The following is a 17,152-nucleotide window of genomic DNA, read 5'->3' as shown; positions in this document are numbered from 1 at the left end:
AAGAGCCAGCAGCTCGTGCCATTCTCCTCCCAAGCCGAACCAGAAAGAACTGAGGCCAGACTTCCCACACTGGGCCAGGAGCCTGTCCCCTGTTGCCTCCCCCTGCCCCCTAGAATCCTCCCTCACAGACATCTGACTCACCCCCAGACTCTGTCCCTAGGCCCTCCAGGCCTGGTGCTGCCATCCCCAGGCAGCCAAACCCAAGGCCTCACCCACACCCTTGAGAACCAAGGTTGCTGGTCCCACTCCAGGAAGCACTGAGTGCCGGGGCCCCACATCCTCGGGCCTCTGGACCAGGAGCGAGTCAGGGTGGGGGGAACCCCCAAAGATACCCATTCATACTCAAGCCAGGGATCCCGGGGACCCACCATCCCCAGATAGACTCTTCGGAGCCTTAGAGGAAGTAACTGGAAGTTAACGCGGGCCATGGTTAGGGGTTTGGCCACCCTCAGGGAGACATGGCAGCTCCAGAGACATCTGACGGCTGGGGGAGCAGCTGTGCCCTGCCTTCACCCCAAGCTGCTTGCTCCTTAAGGCAGAGAGCATGAGGCAATGGCCTTTCGAGGGTCAAGTGAGGACTGGAGAAAGAACCGGCCAGGGCCCCCACAGACAAGGGGGCGGAAGGTAACTGCCCCTGGAAGGGGCTCCTCCCCAAGCCTGAGAGGCCAGGCCCCCTGGGGGCTGTGTTGGATCACACCCACAGCACCACCCTGCCCCTCCCTGAGTCTGAGCAAGACCCGCACAGCGCCCCTGCACAAATGCACACTCGTGGGACAAACCTGAGACTCAAGGCCTGGGTCCACAGACCTCATCGGACAGGGGCCAGGCCCTGCTCTGCAACCACCGGCTTACCGTATGGCCTTGGCCCAGGTCTGTAACCCCCCTTGACTTCTGGTTCCACAGAATACTGAAGCTTATTTAAGTAAACCAAATCCTGGGTCCTCACCTATGGGTAGGATTCTTCCCCGCCTTACATCTGTTCCCCAGCTGGAAGGAGCACATGAGCCAAGGCAGGGAGTTCAGGTGGCAGAGGAGTGGGATTCTCAGACTCACTCCCAAACCACCTGCAACTGCCTGGAGCTTGCTCCCGGCTGACAGAAGCCTGGGGGCAGACAGGTGACTCCCAGGATTAGCCTACAGAATAATCAGCCTGGGGGGAAGGCAACACAGCCCCCAGCTCCTCAGGCTGCCCGGGAAGAGGTAATCCAGGTGGCTGAGCTCTGCCCGCTGCCATCCGGTGGCCTGTGACCTCACACGCTCCTCAGCCTCAGCCTCCAAATCTGGATCCCTGAAGCAGCCCAAGCCTCCTTCCCCCCCGCACAGTGTCCAAGCCAGCACACGGCAGGGAGCATCAGGGTCCCAGAGCTTTGCTGGCTGGCCTCTCACTGTCCCACCATGCTCCTCTCCTCCCCGTGTGCCCACCGTCATCCTCTCTGGGCACCCATTTCATTCCTGTTCTCCCTCTCCTCCTTTTGTATTTAGAGCCAGGACCGTGGGCCACAGAAGCCCTGGGAGAGGGGAAGCCCTGGCAAGAAAAACACTGTCCACCCAGGCCCGGCAGGCCTGGAGAGCGAGCAGGGGCCAGAAGTGGGATGAGCAGAGCTGCAGACCCCATGGCTCCCCAAACCGTCCTTCTCAGAAGCCCTCTCCCGGCCCGGCCCTGGGAGCCAGAGCCCTCCAGGCCGCACCAACTTGCCAGCGCCTGTCTGGGTGCCCCAGCCCAGGGAGGGAAGGGGAGTGGCTTGGGGGGCGCGGTCACCTACCTCCTGGGCCACCAGGCTGGAGATGCGCACGGCCCGCCTCACCCGGCCTTTCTGGGCCCTGGACTGCAGAGCCCCTGTCCCGCTCGCCTTCCCTGCTGGGGCCGCCATGGAGGACTTGGCTCCCCCCAGCCTGCCTGCCCTGGAGCCCGAGGGCCCGGCCAGCGCCTCACCTGCACCCCAGCAGCAGTCCCAGCCCAGGCTGCGCCCCAGAGACTGGCGGCCTGGCTTCCAGGGCAGCCTCTGGCATGAAGCCAGGGTCGCTGGGGCTGGGTCCCGGGGCCGGGTCACCCAGGCAGTGAGTGTGGACGGCAGCCCGCCTGGGTCGGGCTGCCCATGGCCCCCTGGTGCGAGCCCCGCTGCCAGGGTGCTGCGCTCTGCCCGCAGCGCCGCAGTCGGAACCTCAGCTCCTCAGCTCCTCAGCCGGCCCCTCCTCCCAGGTCCCCACCCCCACCCTGCCACACTGGGCTCCCCCGCCCCGCCCGTGCTGGCCAGCGGCCCCCTCCCCCGCGGCCCGATCAGGGCTCCTACTGCAGCCGCTCCCGCAGCCCACGCCCCTCCCCCCCCCCCCCCCGGGAGCCAGGCCTGTCACCGCAGATTAATGGTCTCCCCGACACCCCCGCCCCGCCGGTCCAGTGCCCAGCCAGCCAGAGTCAGACAGACACCCAGAGATGGAGAGACCGCCTGGTGACAGGCAAAGCCAGGAACACACGCGCATGCTGCCACATACAGACCACGCAGAGACCACACCACGACAGGCACTCGCTGTGGGCCCCGGAGCAGGGCAGACACCCGGGCTCCAGGTGGGAAGAGAGGCAGAGGCGGGAGCAGGAGAGGGGTAGGCGGCCAGATATGGGGCCTGGGGTGAGGGGGAACATTCTAGAGTCAAGGCCAAGGGGCTGGAGACCTGGCAGGAGCCCAGAGAGCCAGAGGCAGCGGGAGCAGGGCCAGGAGGAGGGCCGAGGAGGCTGGCAGCGACAACAACAAGCGAAACGGGGCAGCTCCCTCATTCGGGCCAACTCAGGGAGCTGCTGTGGAAGGGGCAGGAGGGAGCCACAGACTGAGGCTCAGCAGGTGTGGGACGGTGGCCCCCACTGTCCCGGGCTCCTCACCTACTGCAGGGATCCCCACTCCTGACCCTCTCCTCCGACCCCACCCCCCAAGGCCAGGAAGGAGTTGGAATGGACTGGGCCGTAGGGTTGGTGCCAGCAATCTTGCTGCCAAGAGGGGCCAGGAGACCAGGCTGGTCGTGCCACCAGACAGTGTCGGGCAATGCCCCCAAAGGCTGGCGGTCTTCTCTGGCCCAGGATTTAGGGACCTCGTCCCTCTGTATCTGTGCACCGACCATCATACACTCCCCTCCCGACTTGGGAAGGAAACTCCCCTGTCCCGTGGTTTGGGGACGGATGGGCACCTCCAAGCCATTCTGGCACTAGCATAGGATCCCCACCCTAGCTTATCACATTGGCCTAGAAGAATTGGGGACCTTGACTTTGACCTCCATGGCCCCTTCTAATTTGAATTCTCCCATAGGTCTGCCCCTACCCTGCCCCATACCTTCTTTACCACACCCTGTGAGCAGACCCCATCACGCCCCTGTGACTGCCTTCTCCGGCCCACCCTGCCTCAACTGCCCTGTCCTCCCTGTGCACCATCAACCTGTTCTCTGTATCTGTCCTGTCCCAAGTTCCCTGCCCTTCCTCTCTTTTCTTCCCCTCCCCTCCCCTGCAGTCTCCCTTTCTCAGGACCTCTCAGATTTGTTCTCTCTCACCCCAGCTCTGGAACCCCTCCCACCCCCACCTCCAGCCAGTGGGTCTGCCCACCCTCAAGAAGCCCTTACTGACTGGACCCCTCCACCACCCACCTTGGACCACAGCCCACTCCCACCACCTCTAAGCTCCTCCAAGGTGAGAGGAGAGCCAGGGAGCCAAGCACCGACCTGGGTGACCTTCTCAGTGACATTGTGGGTCCGCTCCTTTATCTTCGGTGCTATGATCTCCCGGTCACTGGTGGGCGAAGCCAGGAAAGGGTCCCCCTTGAGGTCCACAAAGTTGAGGGTGATTTGGGGAATCTTGCTAATGGTACGGTAGCGCACGAGGTCGGAATCTGACGTGGAGTTGAGCAGGCCGCCGCGCAGTGGGTGCATGGCCCCTGAAGTGGAGGGGAAAGTCACATCAGGGGGGCAGGCGGGGGAAGGGGGGTGTTGCACGGCCCAGGGGGTGGAGGGCAAAGCTGGGTCCGGGGGACAGGCTGAGGAGGAGACCAGGCTCTTTGTGAACTAGGCCACGGGATACCGTGAGTCAATGAGGTCAACTCAGGAGACAGGCAGTCACTGAGAAACAAGGCCAGAGTCCTGGCCACGGGGAGGAAGCGTGCCACCGCACAGCCAGGATATGACGGAGGAAGAAGATCCTCCATAGGGTCTGTTCAGCGGGCACTGGGCACCGGCCAGAGGGCCAGGTGGTAGCCGGGACCCAGAGGCCTCTCCTGCCCTCCACACTCCCCAAGGCCATCCCTGCTCCGGGCCGTCCTGGGAGAGGGAGCTCCACCAGCCAGCAAAGGCTCTGTGAGTGGAAGAATGTAATGGGATGAATGGACATTTAATGGAGTAAAAGGCCACTTAATGGGATTAAGTAAGTGCTTAATGGGATTTCCATCTCCCAGGCACACAGGCCGGGGCTGAGAGGGGGGCAGCTGAGGGCCCGAATGGGGCGGGCCTGGCGGGCAGGGAAGCGTCGGGGCAGGTCCCGCAGGTCCCGCAGGGCTCCTGGGCCCTCACCGGTGCTGGCGTGGCGTGGGGGCGGCGGCAGCCCGGCGCGCATGGCTTCGATGTCGTCAGCCGAGGAGGCGCGGCGCACGCTGGCGCAGCTCTCCCGGGAGCGCGTCCGGGCCAGGCTGCAGCTGGAGCCCGAGGCGTCGGGGTTGAGGCTGTGCGCCCGGGGTGACGGGTGCGGCTCGGGCGCGCCGGCAGAGGCAGGCGGGGAGCTGGAGCCCACCAGCGCACACCGCTCCTCCGCCGGCCCGAGCCCCGCCACGTGGTTGTCCATGGCCGGCACCTCATCCAGGGCCAGCGACTCGCGGCTGGGCGCCGCAGGCGTCAGGTCCACGTCCACCACCACGGCCCCCGGGGCGCCCGCACTGCCCGCACCGCCTGGCCGCGCGGAGGACTCCCGGGCGGTCAAGGCCAGCAGCGCAGGCAGCTTCAGGCGGAAGGTCTTGGCTCGGCCTGCGGGAAGAGGGGAGGCAAGTGGCCACGGAGACCGCAGGACAGCAGCCCAGAGCAGGGAAGCCTGGGAGCTGGAGCCCCAGCCACCAAGGGGAGGCAGGTGGAGAAGCGGGAGCCCTGGTAGCCGGCACCCCTTCACCCCAACTCCCACTGCACCGAACTCAAGTCTCAAAAGACCTCCAGAAGACAATCTTATCTAAGGCTCTGACAGTACCTCACAGGTCATGGTGGGCTCTGCATAAACCATGCATGACTCTCACAACTGTGCTGGTGGGTGTCATTATCCCCAGTTTAGACTGGAGTTGTGTGATGTGCTAGAGGTCACACAGTAAATGGCAAGGCCTGCATTTGCATGGAGGAGTAATGCCATGGCCTTCAGCCACACCCTGCCATACGCTGGCGTCTTATAGACCGTCCCTGGAAAACAGGTAAGGCCACTGTCCTTAAGACCGCCTTCTTGGAGCTTGAGAAACCAAGAGCTGGAATCTTTTGCCAAGACTCTGAGGGAAAAATTAAAATTAAACCCAGGATGTCATGAAGGAAGGGGGAGCCTTTACGTTATGGGAGAACGAGACGAGGCGTCCGTGTCTCCAGCCATGGTGAGCATTCCCCTCGACTCCTCTTCCCAATCAGCCACGGCCAGAGCAAGGAGCTGGCCAGTCCAGGAACAAGGCCCAGGGACCCGAAGCAACACAGGGAGGGGAGTTGAGTCCCTAAGACACAGAGCCTTCTGATGAGCTGGGGAGCCACTCCGAGGTGGCCAGGGCCATGTGGGAAGGGTGAATCCCCCATTCCTGGGGCTCAACACAGGACCACTCCAGGAACCCAAGCAGGGAGGGCTAGGAATCCAGGTGCAGTCCTGTCCCAAGGACCTGTGAATCTAGGCTCAATCCGTCACCCCACCCCTGTCTGTCCATCCTGAGCCATATGGGACTAGGCCATATCCTTGGTGTTCTCTCCCCAATATCTGAAGGGAGCACCCCCCCAACATCCCTTCCTGCAGAGCACTGGCCTTGGGGAGTCTCAAGGCCTCAGGAAAGGGACCTGAGAGCATGGCTGCACTTACCTGGAGCCAACCAGCTGCTGGGGGGGCCACGGTGATTGGTGTCATGGGCCGGGCTCCCCACCATGTCCTTTTCCATCACCACCTCGAAATTGAGGATGAACATGATGACAGCTCCATCTTCATTCTTCACGGGCACCACATCCACCAGGCACAGGAAGCAGCTCCCTGCAGAGCAGAGGACTTGGCCACTGGGGCACCAGGGCCCCTCGGGTGGGCAGAGCAGAACCCGACGGGGCCGGTCCATGCCGGCCCCACGGGCCCCATACCCATTTCCTGGCCCCTCCTCCGTGGTGTCTCCTGCCCAGACCCCTCCTTCGGCCATGTGCCTGCCACTCTGAGCTCCTTCCCTCCATCTGTCCACTCCAGCATGCTGCTTCTTGTGAGGGCCTCTCTGCTCGTCCCTCCCTAGCCTCTCAATCTTTCCTTGCTGCCCCTTGTGCCAGGCAGTCTAGCACTGCAGGGAAGCCCACAGACTTCAGGCCCAGGACCTCCAGGCTCCCATTCCAGTTCTGCTGCTTTGTCACTTACGCTTTTTTCCCCCCTTAATGATTTAGCCTCCCTGTGCCTCATCTTCCTCCCCTCTGAAATGGGAATGATAATCACTCATTTCTCATGTGTTGTAAAGATGAAACAAGTCAGTACATGCCAAGTACCTGGTGTGGCCTGGACAGGTAGAGGGGTCAGCAGTCCCTCTGTCTCTGACTGCTCTCCCCACATTAGCACCAACTGCTGTGCCCATCCACGGCAAGGTGGGTTCAGACGTTGAGGGCAAGAGTCTCAAAACCATTATCGCAATTTGGTATTGCCACAATATCCAAGCATGTCATTTTGTGTTTCACAAAAGGATTGGTCTGATATTTATAGAAATAAAGCAAGTGATCTTTCAACAAAGAGTTGAGAAGCACTGCTTCTAGAACTTTTGTTTCTGTTTCTCATTTTTCTCTCTTGTTCCTTGACTTTTTTCTTCCCTTCCCAATCTCTCAATCTCTCTCTCTCTCTCTCTCTCTCTCTGGCCACCAGAGCCCCTATTCCAGGTGAGATCAGTTCCCCAGGCCAAATGCACCCAGTCCACCTCTGCTCCTTGCCAGAACACTGCCCCCTCACCCCTCTCTCTGTCGCTTTCTTTTTTTTTTTTTTTTTAAGATTTTATTTATTTATTTGACACAGAGAGAGCGAGCGAGAGAGAGACAGAGAACAAGCACAAGCAGGGGGAGCAGCAGGCAGGGGAGAAGCAGGCTCCTCACTGAGCAAGGAGCCTGATGTGGGGCTCGATCCCAGAAGGCAGAAGCTGAACCGACTGAGCCACCCAGGTGCCCCGATCTCTGTCGCTTTCTGAAAGAGACCCTGGCTACGGCCATACCACCCTGAACGCGCCCGATCTCGTCTGAAAGAGACCCTGGCAGTCTTAGCCTCTGCCTAAGGCCCAGCTCAGAACCCCTACCCACAGGAAGCTCTCCTGGATGAAACATCCTGTTCCTCCTTCTTTATGGCCCCTACAGGGACCAGACATGTTCCTCATCTCCCTCTCTTTCTGAGGCAGAGACTTCTTTCCTTCCCTTGGCTCCCCCTCATCTGTCTTCTGTGAACTGTAGGGGCCTAACTCCCCAGTGTCTGCATCCCGTCTGAAGGGCCCAGCACCTAGAACAATGCACCAGGGAGGAGGCCCTGGCAGCAGGTGTGAGGGATGGAGTAGTGCTGACAGTGGGGAAAGGGTCAAGAAGGAGAAGGGTGGAGAGCAAGTGCGGGTGGTGAACTGAGTCAAGGAAGAGGCCAACAAACTTGGGGCCGGCAGTCTCAGACTTGAGCTAGTGCTTGATGTCTGCCAACAAGGCTCTGGGCGCCGAGCCTCAGCTGAGCAGGCCAGGTGCAGAGGGCCCGAGTCCTGGGAGATGCTCCCTGGCTTGCGGAGGACTTGCAGGGGACAAGGCCAGGAGAGGCAGGCAGATCAGCACTTCTAAGGGCTGTGGGATCAAGCTAGCTGAAGGAGGTCCTCTGAAACCAACTGCTACAGGACAGCACTGGGTTGAGGGGGGCTGGGCCAGGGGAGGGGCTGGCCAGGAATTCTCCACCCTGCCCTGAAGCCCTTCCACTCACCACATCCTGGCTTGGCCTATGGGACCTGAGCTGGGGGCTCTGTCTGGGTCTTCCTCCAGCAGCTGTCCCCTGACCTCCGGCCTCTGACATGGCCTGGCTAAAGCCAGGCTGTGGTGTCGGGCGCTGCAGGGGGCCGGGCCCAGCTGGAGACCGTTTGGCACCCAGACAGCCCGCCTTGAGTTTATGCCCTAATATGGTGATGGCCGGCAGCGGCATGAACAGGGACTGGCCCTCATCAGGACTAAGAAGAGGCCAGAGACCAGGAAACCTGAGCCCTGGAGACCCTCATCACTCACCCCTGGCACCCCAGTGATCCAGGCCCCTGATTCTCATTCCTCACGAGGAAACTCGTCTCAGAGAAGTCCACGAGTCTGGAACCCAGATGAGCCCACCCCTTCAGGATGGCCTGGGGATTCTGCCCCCAACACAGAGCCCCAGGAGTCTGAACCCCAGGCCTCAACAGCCCGTGCCCACTCCCTTCAGGCTTCTCAGCATTCTGCATCTCAGGTAGCCCAGGACCCTGGCATCCCAAACTGCCACCCCACCGCCTGCCGGGGCTGCAGAAACTCCAGCCGCAAGCCCCCTCGCAGTATAGACCAGCTCCCCACTCCAGACACACACTCACACAAAGCCCCCTTGGCCCTCTCCCTTTGTCGACATTCAAGGAATTTTTCCTTTCAAATAACCCTGTCAAAGCCCTGGTTATTCCAAAAATGTGAACTGGAGCCCTGCCTGAGGGCTGTGGGGATGGGGGGAGGAGGGGTAGGCTCCAGCGGCTGTTTTCAAGGGGGCATGGAAGGAAGAAGGAGAGCCGTGGCCCCAACTCAGCCAGGGCTCTCTGAGGCTCTACCTCCCACCACCCTGCTGGGTCGGCTGGGTCCTCCACGGACTGCCCTATCACCCATCCCCGGCTCTTCAGCCAGAGCGGCCAGTAGCCCCCATCCCGTCACTGGCTGGCCTTATGGGGGGGGGGGGGCGTCGCTGAGGGCGCTGAAGGTCAGACAGGACAGGGGTGGGGGCACAGGGACAGCCAGAGGTGGGCATCAGCACAGAGCGGATTGCAGCCGGTGGCTGGTGGGGCTCTGACCTTCTCACAACTTCACAGCAGGGAAGAAATGTCCAGAGTCCGCGGCTCAGCTGCCTCCGGGGGAGCCCTGGGCGGGCACTGCACACACACAACGGTCCCTCACCCTCCCCTAGCCCCGCGCCTACCTGCCCCCCAGGGCCCTGCCCATCACTCTGCTCCGCTTCCTCTTCCGACCTCGGTCTGCCCCCAGGGCAGGCAGCTCCCCCTGGAGCCGAGGCGGACAGGACCCAGAGCTGGGCCGGGCTGCAGTTCCGCCTGGAGCCACTCTGTGGCAGGAACGGCCCACTCTCCCGAGGCCGCTGGCGCCAGGAGCGCGCCAGGAAGGGACAGACAGGAGTGGAGCTGTAGGAAGCCCACACCGCCCACAGAAAGGCCGTGAGGTTCCCCGACGCAAAGGGAGGGCGCAGGCTGTGCAGTCGGGTGGCCTCGGCTCATTGCTTCAGAATGACCTTGGGCAAGTCACCTGCCCTCCGCGAGCCTCCGAGTGCTCCTCGGTGACACAGGAAGATCACGCCCACCCCACGGGGCTTGAGGGATGAATGGCATGATATATGTGAAGCAGGAGCTGGGCCCAAGGGCAATCTTGATAAATGGCAAGAGGAGGAAAGGGAGAGGGCCCTGGGCCAGCCTGGTTCACGTGGTTGCTGCTGAAGAATCCCCCACTCACATCCTCCCCAACCCTCAGCCCCAGCTGAAGACTCTGGAAGGCTGGGTGTCCAGCCTTCGCCTGCCTCCTGGAGCTTGGGGCACCTGGGCCCTGTGGGGATGGACACGAGGAACGGGGAGGCCATTGGTGATTGATAGGCATCCTCTGACAGGCTCCTCTGTGCCTCAGATCCTAATGGCCCATGGAGGTCGTGCAGCTCCCCACAAGTCACGAAGGAGGGGAGAAGGGATGGGTGGGGGAGGGGACACATTCCAAGTGTAGCAGGTACAGTTCCTCCGGACCCCTGCCATCATCCACCAGAACACAACACTGGCTTTCCCTGGTACCACCCCACACCCAGCAGGGCACCCAGGGGCAATGTCCCTACCCCGCATCCCAACCCATCCAGGGGTCTGAGACCCCACCCACAGTCCCAAACCCAATTTCCCACTTCTGGGCACCCCTGGCCTTGGTGTGGCTCCAGGCTCGGCTTCAACAGGGCAGGCCTTACCTTTCAGGGCAGCACGGGGCCGGCGGGGAAAGGGAGGACTGCAGGTGACCCTGAGTGTCCTTGGACAGGCTCCTCAGGTCAGAGGCTCTGGTTGCTCATCTGTAAACTAGATGTCATCCTTGTTCTTTTGAGCATGGCTCTTTGTTCCTCACAAACATTCCCTGAACACATACATGTGAGCATTTGGGGTGTCAGGAACAAGACAGGCCTGGCACCTGCCCTCACTGAGTCAAGAAGTCAGAAGGAACCCAATTCAGAGCCCAGCATGAAATGGGGGAAGGGAGAGTCACTCAGGCAGAGGGAGGAGCCCACGGAGCTGAGCTGATCTGCCCCAACCAGCAGCTGGGGAGACCCAGGCAACTGCTGTGTGACTGTGGGCATGTCACCCACCTCTCTGAGCTTCAGTTTCCCTGCAGCTTGTACTGCAGGGACAAGTGATTCCTGCCCTGGGTGCCAGATGAAATGACAGATGGCCTTGTGGAAGCATCCAGAGCTGTAACGAGGCAGGGTGCCGGGTCCCTGCAAGGAAGGTGACCTCGGGGAGGCAGCCATCCTCACCCCGGTCGCCTCCCTGCCTGGCTCCCGGCAGGAGGAGCTGGGCCCAAAGTCACACTGAGGGCAGGAGGCTGGGGCTCCAGTCCTCCCTGTCCGCCCCCAGGCAGAGAGGCTGTCTCCAGCGGCCCAGGGCTGTGCAGTGTCAGGTTATATTTAGCCTGGTGGCGGCGACAGGAAGATGCAGCAGGAGCTGCTCCTGGCCAGGGGCCACCGTGTCGCTAACACCGCTCTCATGGGCAGCTGGGGGCCTAGGGAAGGCCAGGGACATTGCAGGCCCAGGGGACAGAGTAGGGAAGCCTGAGAGGCCAGCCAGTGAGTGTGTGTGTGTGTGTGTGTGTGTGTGACAGAGACAGAGAGACAGAGAGAGAGAGTCCTCTGCCCCTGACTCCAGGAGCTGAGCAATGCAGAATGCCCACTGCAGGGCAAGAGTTAGGGAGCCATGATACAGACCCCTCCCCCAGCCTGTCCAGCCTGACATCTGCCCAGGGATTTATAGGGTCATATAGAGGGCCTCAGGGGCCTCTGTGCAGTGGTCCAGACCACCACCCCCTCCCCTGCAAACCCCCTGCAGGCAGCCTGCCTGGGCCACCTTTCCCCAGGGCACTGGAACAGCGTCAAGAGAAGAAGAGTCCTTTCTAGACAAGCTCTGGGTCCCAGCCCCATCAACCTCCTGGGACACAGCCACATGTCTATAAACGGGGAGCCATGACCTTGCCCTGCCCCCAGAAGTCTTGGGAAGGTGAAACAAGGCCACGTTCACATGGGGAAGGCTGTTCTCCAGTTCCGTTCTCTTTCCCCTCCTCCAAGCTTTACCTTCCCCCTCCTACTTCCTGGAGTCTGCCCCTCCACCCCCACCAGAATCCTTCAGAAGCCCCCTGATCCCAACCACCTCAGAGGAGCCCCCTGATCCCAACCACCTTTCAGCCTGCCCTCCCATCCCTGCTGGGGCCTAGACGCTGCCTCAGAGCCCCTTTGGTGCACCCCAGCTTCACCTGGCACTCCCACTCCCCAGAGCCCCCAGCCCTCTTCCCTCCAGCTCTTGCCATCCTGCTAGGACCCGCAGGACTCCCCTCTACAAAGATGTTACTGACTGTTCCATCTGGCCCCCATGACGCTTCTCGTTGAGAATTTCTAAAACTATATTCCTAATTTAGGAGATAATTGTATACTGGCTTCTGGGGTGAGCTTTCCTTCTTCCCAGCATCCCCACCCAAGATGGAGCCCTGAGGCCAGGGCCAGCCTGGCTTCACAGAAGGTACCGGGTAAGCAGATGTCCAAGGACTGGTCCTCAGGGCAGCAACCTGCACTTAGGTGAGTGTGGACAGCATGATCTCCCCACCCTGCAAGCTCCCTTTCAGATCCAGGGAGACCAAGTGGCCTTTCACAACAGAATTTGCCCATTTCAAACCCATCCTGAGTCTAGAGAGTGGTTGGAACCACAGTGACAATCAAGGTGTCTTTTGTGGAAGTGCTATTAAATCTTATCATCAGAATGAAGGGGCACCTGGGTGGCTCAGTCAGTTAAGCGTCTGCCTTCGGCTCAGGTCATGATCTCAGAGTCCTGAGATCGAGCCCCATGTCGGGCTCCCCGTTCAGCAAGGAATCTGCTTCTCCCTCTCCCTCTACCCCTCTCCCCTGCTTGTGCTCTCTTTCTAGCTCTCTCTCTCTCTCTCAAATAAATAAATAAAATCTTAAGGAAAAAAAAAAAAAAACAGAATGGAACAGGAAGGCTGGTGGCCCAGGAACCAGGACAGGGGACCAGAGCAGAAGGCTCAAAGGCATGGTGTTTCTGAACCTCAGACCCCTACCAGCACTCCTCACTGTGACTCCCACACAGCCTGCCACTGGGCAACAAGGACACCCAGCCGAGATCCACCAGGAAACAACCTGGGCTTCCTGCCCGCCTCTCCAGGGCTCTGCAAGCCTCTAGAACTCTGTGCCCACCTTGGCTCCCAGCACACCCCAGAGAGCCAGGGGATGCCCTGAGGACACCCATCCCAATTCCAGCTCTCCCATCCATCACCCAGGCAGCCACGGCTTCTCAATCATCACTAGGAGAGCTGTAATCCCTCCAGGATTCGCCCAGCTCCCAGGATGCTGGGACAAAGAACAAAATCCAAGTGCACGTGGAACGTCCTGAGAAGTCAGATGCAACGTTCCACCAGCAAAACTATGGCAATGACCCAAACATAGAGAAAACCGGCATTATCTGCAAATGATAGGATCATCTCCCCGGAGAACCAACAAAATCAACAGATAAACAATTAGAACAAATAAGAGAGCTCAGTGAGGCTCCAGACGCAAGGTCAGCAACAAAACGAACAGTATTTCTCTCTACCAGCACAAAGCTATTAGAATAGGTAGTCAAAAATAAGGTCTCTTTCATAATAGCAACAAAAACTGTAAAGTAACTAGACTTGACCAAGAATGCACAAAGCCTTGGGGGGTGGGGGAGACTTTAAACTAATAAAGCATACAGAAACGATCTGATACATGGAGAGACAGTCCAGGCTCCTGGATGGGACAAATATTATATAGATGTCAATTCTCCCCAAATTAATCTATAAAACTAATCTAATTCCAATCAAGATTCTAGTGGGAGTTTTCTTTCCAGGAACTCGAAAAACTTTCTCTAAAGTTCATAAAGAAGAAGAGAGGTCTGCAAATTCCTAAGTCAATCTTTAAAAAGGAGAAAGAGGGAAGATTTGCCTTTCAGATACTAAGACATACTAAATGCCATAGTTGTTATTCTAGTGTGGTTTTGATGCAAGAATGGACAAATAAATGTTTGGAGCAGAATAGAGAGCTCAGGGGCACCTGGGTGGCTCAGTTGGTTAAGCGACTACCTTCGGCTCAGGTCATGATCCTGGAGTCCCGGGATCGAGTCCCGCATCGGGCTCCCTGCTCGGCAGGGCGTCTGCTTCTCCCTCTGACCCTCCTCCCTCTCATGCTCTCTATCTCATTCTCTCTCTCAAATAAATAAATAAAATCTTAAAAAAAAAAAAAAGAATAGAGAGCTCAAAGACAGACCCACAGATAGATGGGCAATTAGCTTATGATAAAGGTGGCCCCACGAATCGCTGGAAAAGAACAGGCTGTTTACGAGGTGTGTTGGGAAAATTGGCTCACTACACGGAAAAAAATACAACCTGATCCCTACTTGACACCAAAGAGGGAAGCTCAGGATGGACGAAAGCCAACCGAGAAAGGTAAAACAATTAAATTAATAGAAGAAAATGGACCGCTCTGCAACCTCAGGATGGTGAAGAATTTCTTAAACAAAACTTCCAAAGCCCAAACAAAGCTAAAAATCAATTAATTTGGGGCGCCTGGGTGGCTCAGCTGGTTGGGCGACTGCCTTTGGCTCGGGTCATGATCCTGGAGTCCCAGGATCGAGTCCCGCGTCGGGCTGCTCAGCGGGGAGTCTGCTTCTCCCTCTGACCCTCCCCCCTCTCATGTGCTCTCTATCTCTCTCTCATTCTCTCTCTCAAATAAATAAATAAAAATCTAAAAAAAATCAATTAATTTGTAGCAATATGAAGTGTCTTTGTTGGATAAACTTAACAGACTGGGAGAAGATATTTGCAAAATCTCAATTCAACAGAAATTAATATCTAGAATCCATATTTTGAATATCTAACTGTAAGCATCTGTATTTCTAGAATACAAAAGCAACTCCTGCAAATCACCGAGAACAAAAGACAGCAACTTCACTAGAAAAGTGAGTAAGGATACAAGCAGGCAACTCACAGGGAAGTCAACATGAAAGGTGATCAAGCCGGAGATTCCAGGATTCACACAATATCAAAGAAATGCAAATTAAAGCAGCAAATTATCACTCTCACCTATTAGGTTGGCAAAAATTAGAAAAGCGGATAAGGCCAAGTGTGGCAGGGCTACGGGGGAACCAGGAATCTGGTACTCTATTTAGGAAGGTGGTGATGGGGGGGTCGCCATTCTGGTGCCCAATCTGGACAGCGCTTAGTTGAATTAAGTGTCCACATACCCCGCGATCCAGCAATTCCACCCCTAGGGATGCATCCCAAAGACATCCTCACATGAGTGCAAAAGGAGCCATGGCTGAGGATGTTCACTACATTATTTATGGAGGAAATCTGGAGATAGCTGCCCCAGAGAGTGGGCAGGTAAACTCAGGTGGGTACACATCATGGAGTATGAAGCTACAGGGGCACCAGGATGGCTCAGTCAGTTGAAACGTCCAACTCCGGCTCAGGTCATGATCCCAGGGTCCTGGGATCGAGCCCTGTGTGGGCTCCCGGCTCAATGGGGAGTCTGCTTCTCCCTCTCCCACTGCCCCTCGCCCCGCTCGTGTTCTCTCTCAAATAAATAAATAAAATCTTAAAAAAAAAAAAAGACTATGAAGCTACAGACTAGATGTCAAGTAAGAACCTGGGTGGACTTAAAGGCATACTCCCGTGTAAGGAAAGTGAACCCCAGAATATAATATATAGCGCATAACATTTACATAGTTAAACCTATATGTATCCAGACAAAATACACATTTTGCGAGAACATGTGCAAAACAACACATTCACAGTAAGTACATCTGAATGGTTGCCTAAGGGAAGGGTAACAGGACCAGCAAGCAAGATAAAAAGAAAAGTGAAATGAAAGAGAAAGAACGAGAATGGGAACACAAACACGGCTTCAGTGATTTGAGGTAGAGGCAGGAGCTGGGGCTAGCAGAAGCCTGGGGAAGGACAGGGAGAGGCAAGCAGGGGTCTTGAGCAGGGGGCAGAGCATGGAGGGGAGCACTGCAGGGAACACGGATGCTGGCCAGGGCCTGGGGACACATGGCTGATGGCCAAGCAGGTGCTAGTGTGGAACTAAGCCAACACTGTTCTAAGTCATTGCCTCCCAGTATAGGGCTTCTGCAATACAGCGCACTGCCCACCGCATCCACTGCATTTGTTCGTTCGTTCATTCATTCATTCATTCGTCAAGTATGGACGGAGCTCCAGTGACCACTAGACAGGGATACAACGGAGAACAAAACACGACTGCTCTCTGCCCTCATGGAGCTTATAAACTACTGGGGGGAAGTCAGACATGGCCCCCTCATCCGGAACTTGAGTGAGGGAGAATATGGGCCAAGGAGGAGACACTTCCTGGCCCTCAGGGTGCTTCTAGTCCAGCAGACATGTGACCCAAATGGAGAGGGGCCCATTTGAGGCCAACCACAGCTCACAGCATGGAGATCTTCACGGGCCCCTAGACTAAGGACAGGAGGGGACTTAGGGGGACAGCAGCTCATCCCGAGCCTCTCCCATTCTTGTCACGTGTCCCAGGTGTCCCACCACGCCCCCTCTTTGGGCCCTCCTCCCCAGGTCAGGGAAGGAAGTTTCTCTTAAAGTTTCTCTCACACTAAAGAGCTGGTTTCCACATTCCTCCCTGCATACAGGGGAGGGTGATGAGAGAGAATATGTTTTTCAAGAACAAGGCTCATTCTCCACCCAAGCCAAAGTTCCCCTAATGGAAGCATTTGGGGCACCATCAGAGGAGATGTTTAAGTGCAAAAGGGCTTTCTTGGAACCTCTCAAGTCACACCGCCCTGGAGGCACTTCTGGGCAGCAAAGAGGTTGAGTCTCACCCCATCTCCCACCCCCACGCTGGCCCTCCTGATGCCCACAGCCCCCCTCCCCAGAGCCCAAGGCCACCGCCAAACTCTGCTCTCACCGCAGATGACGACGCTCTGCACAAATATTTACACAGCTCCTCTCTGGGGGGATGGCAGACACAACACGGAGGAGCCACCTTCCCAACACTCTCCAGACCCCGGAGCGGGCCAGAAATGGTGGACACCCTCAGTCCTGGCAGACTGACTCACCCCTGGGCTGAGGCGGGGACAGAAAGCTCCCAAGCAAGCCAGGGCACCCTAGTCCCGCTCAGCAATGACCCTTCCGCGGAACCCTTGGAGAGAAAGTGCTGGCTGGGGACAGCAGGGCCCCTCAGGCCCCTGTGCCCGGCTCCTGGCAACCCTGCAGGGGCAGGGGGAGGGGCAAGGGCAGGGGCCCTCACTGGCCCCATATCCAAGGGGCCCAGGCCCTGAATGGAAGGCCCAAGGCGGAGGGAGCCCCCCTGAGGCTTCCGCCCCCTAAGAGGGGTGTTACCTGTGTCTACCCTCATTCCCCCAGGGATCACTCTGGTCTGCTCCCATCGCAAGGACACAGGACACACCTAGGCCCT

At 58.2% G+C, this 17,152-nt stretch overlaps 1 protein-coding gene across 2 annotated transcripts in view; it reads right to left on the bottom strand.

The window, feature by feature from the left end:
• The window catches only part of KCNH2 (potassium voltage-gated channel subfamily H member 2), a 32,794-nt gene that overhangs the window by 8,404 nt on the left and 7,238 nt on the right, over positions 1-17,152 (bottom strand). The window contains exons 3-5 of one of the 2 annotated variants that reach the window (XM_045864053.3): positions 6,053-6,217; positions 4,540-4,986; positions 3,700-3,911 (exon numbers count right to left, since the gene is read on the bottom strand). In XM_045864053.3, the coding sequence (XP_045720009.1) occupies positions 3,700-3,911; positions 4,540-4,986; positions 6,053-6,217 (824 nt within the window). Of the gene's footprint in view, positions 1-1,763; positions 2,175-3,699; positions 3,912-4,539; positions 4,987-6,052; positions 6,218-17,152 lie in introns of those variants that run through there. The other variant, XM_045864054.3, reaches the window with a different exon arrangement.

The sequence above is a fragment of the Mirounga angustirostris genome, unplaced genomic scaffold, assembly GCF_029215605.1.
Source record: "Mirounga angustirostris isolate CCGP_5_RB_7025 unplaced genomic scaffold, mMirAng1.0.hap1 SCAF_12, whole genome shotgun sequence".
NCBI lineage: Eukaryota > Metazoa > Chordata > Mammalia > Carnivora > Phocidae > Mirounga > Mirounga angustirostris.
The sequence above is the reverse complement of the archived record's forward strand: the minus strand, read 5'-3'. Positions and strand labels throughout refer to the sequence as shown.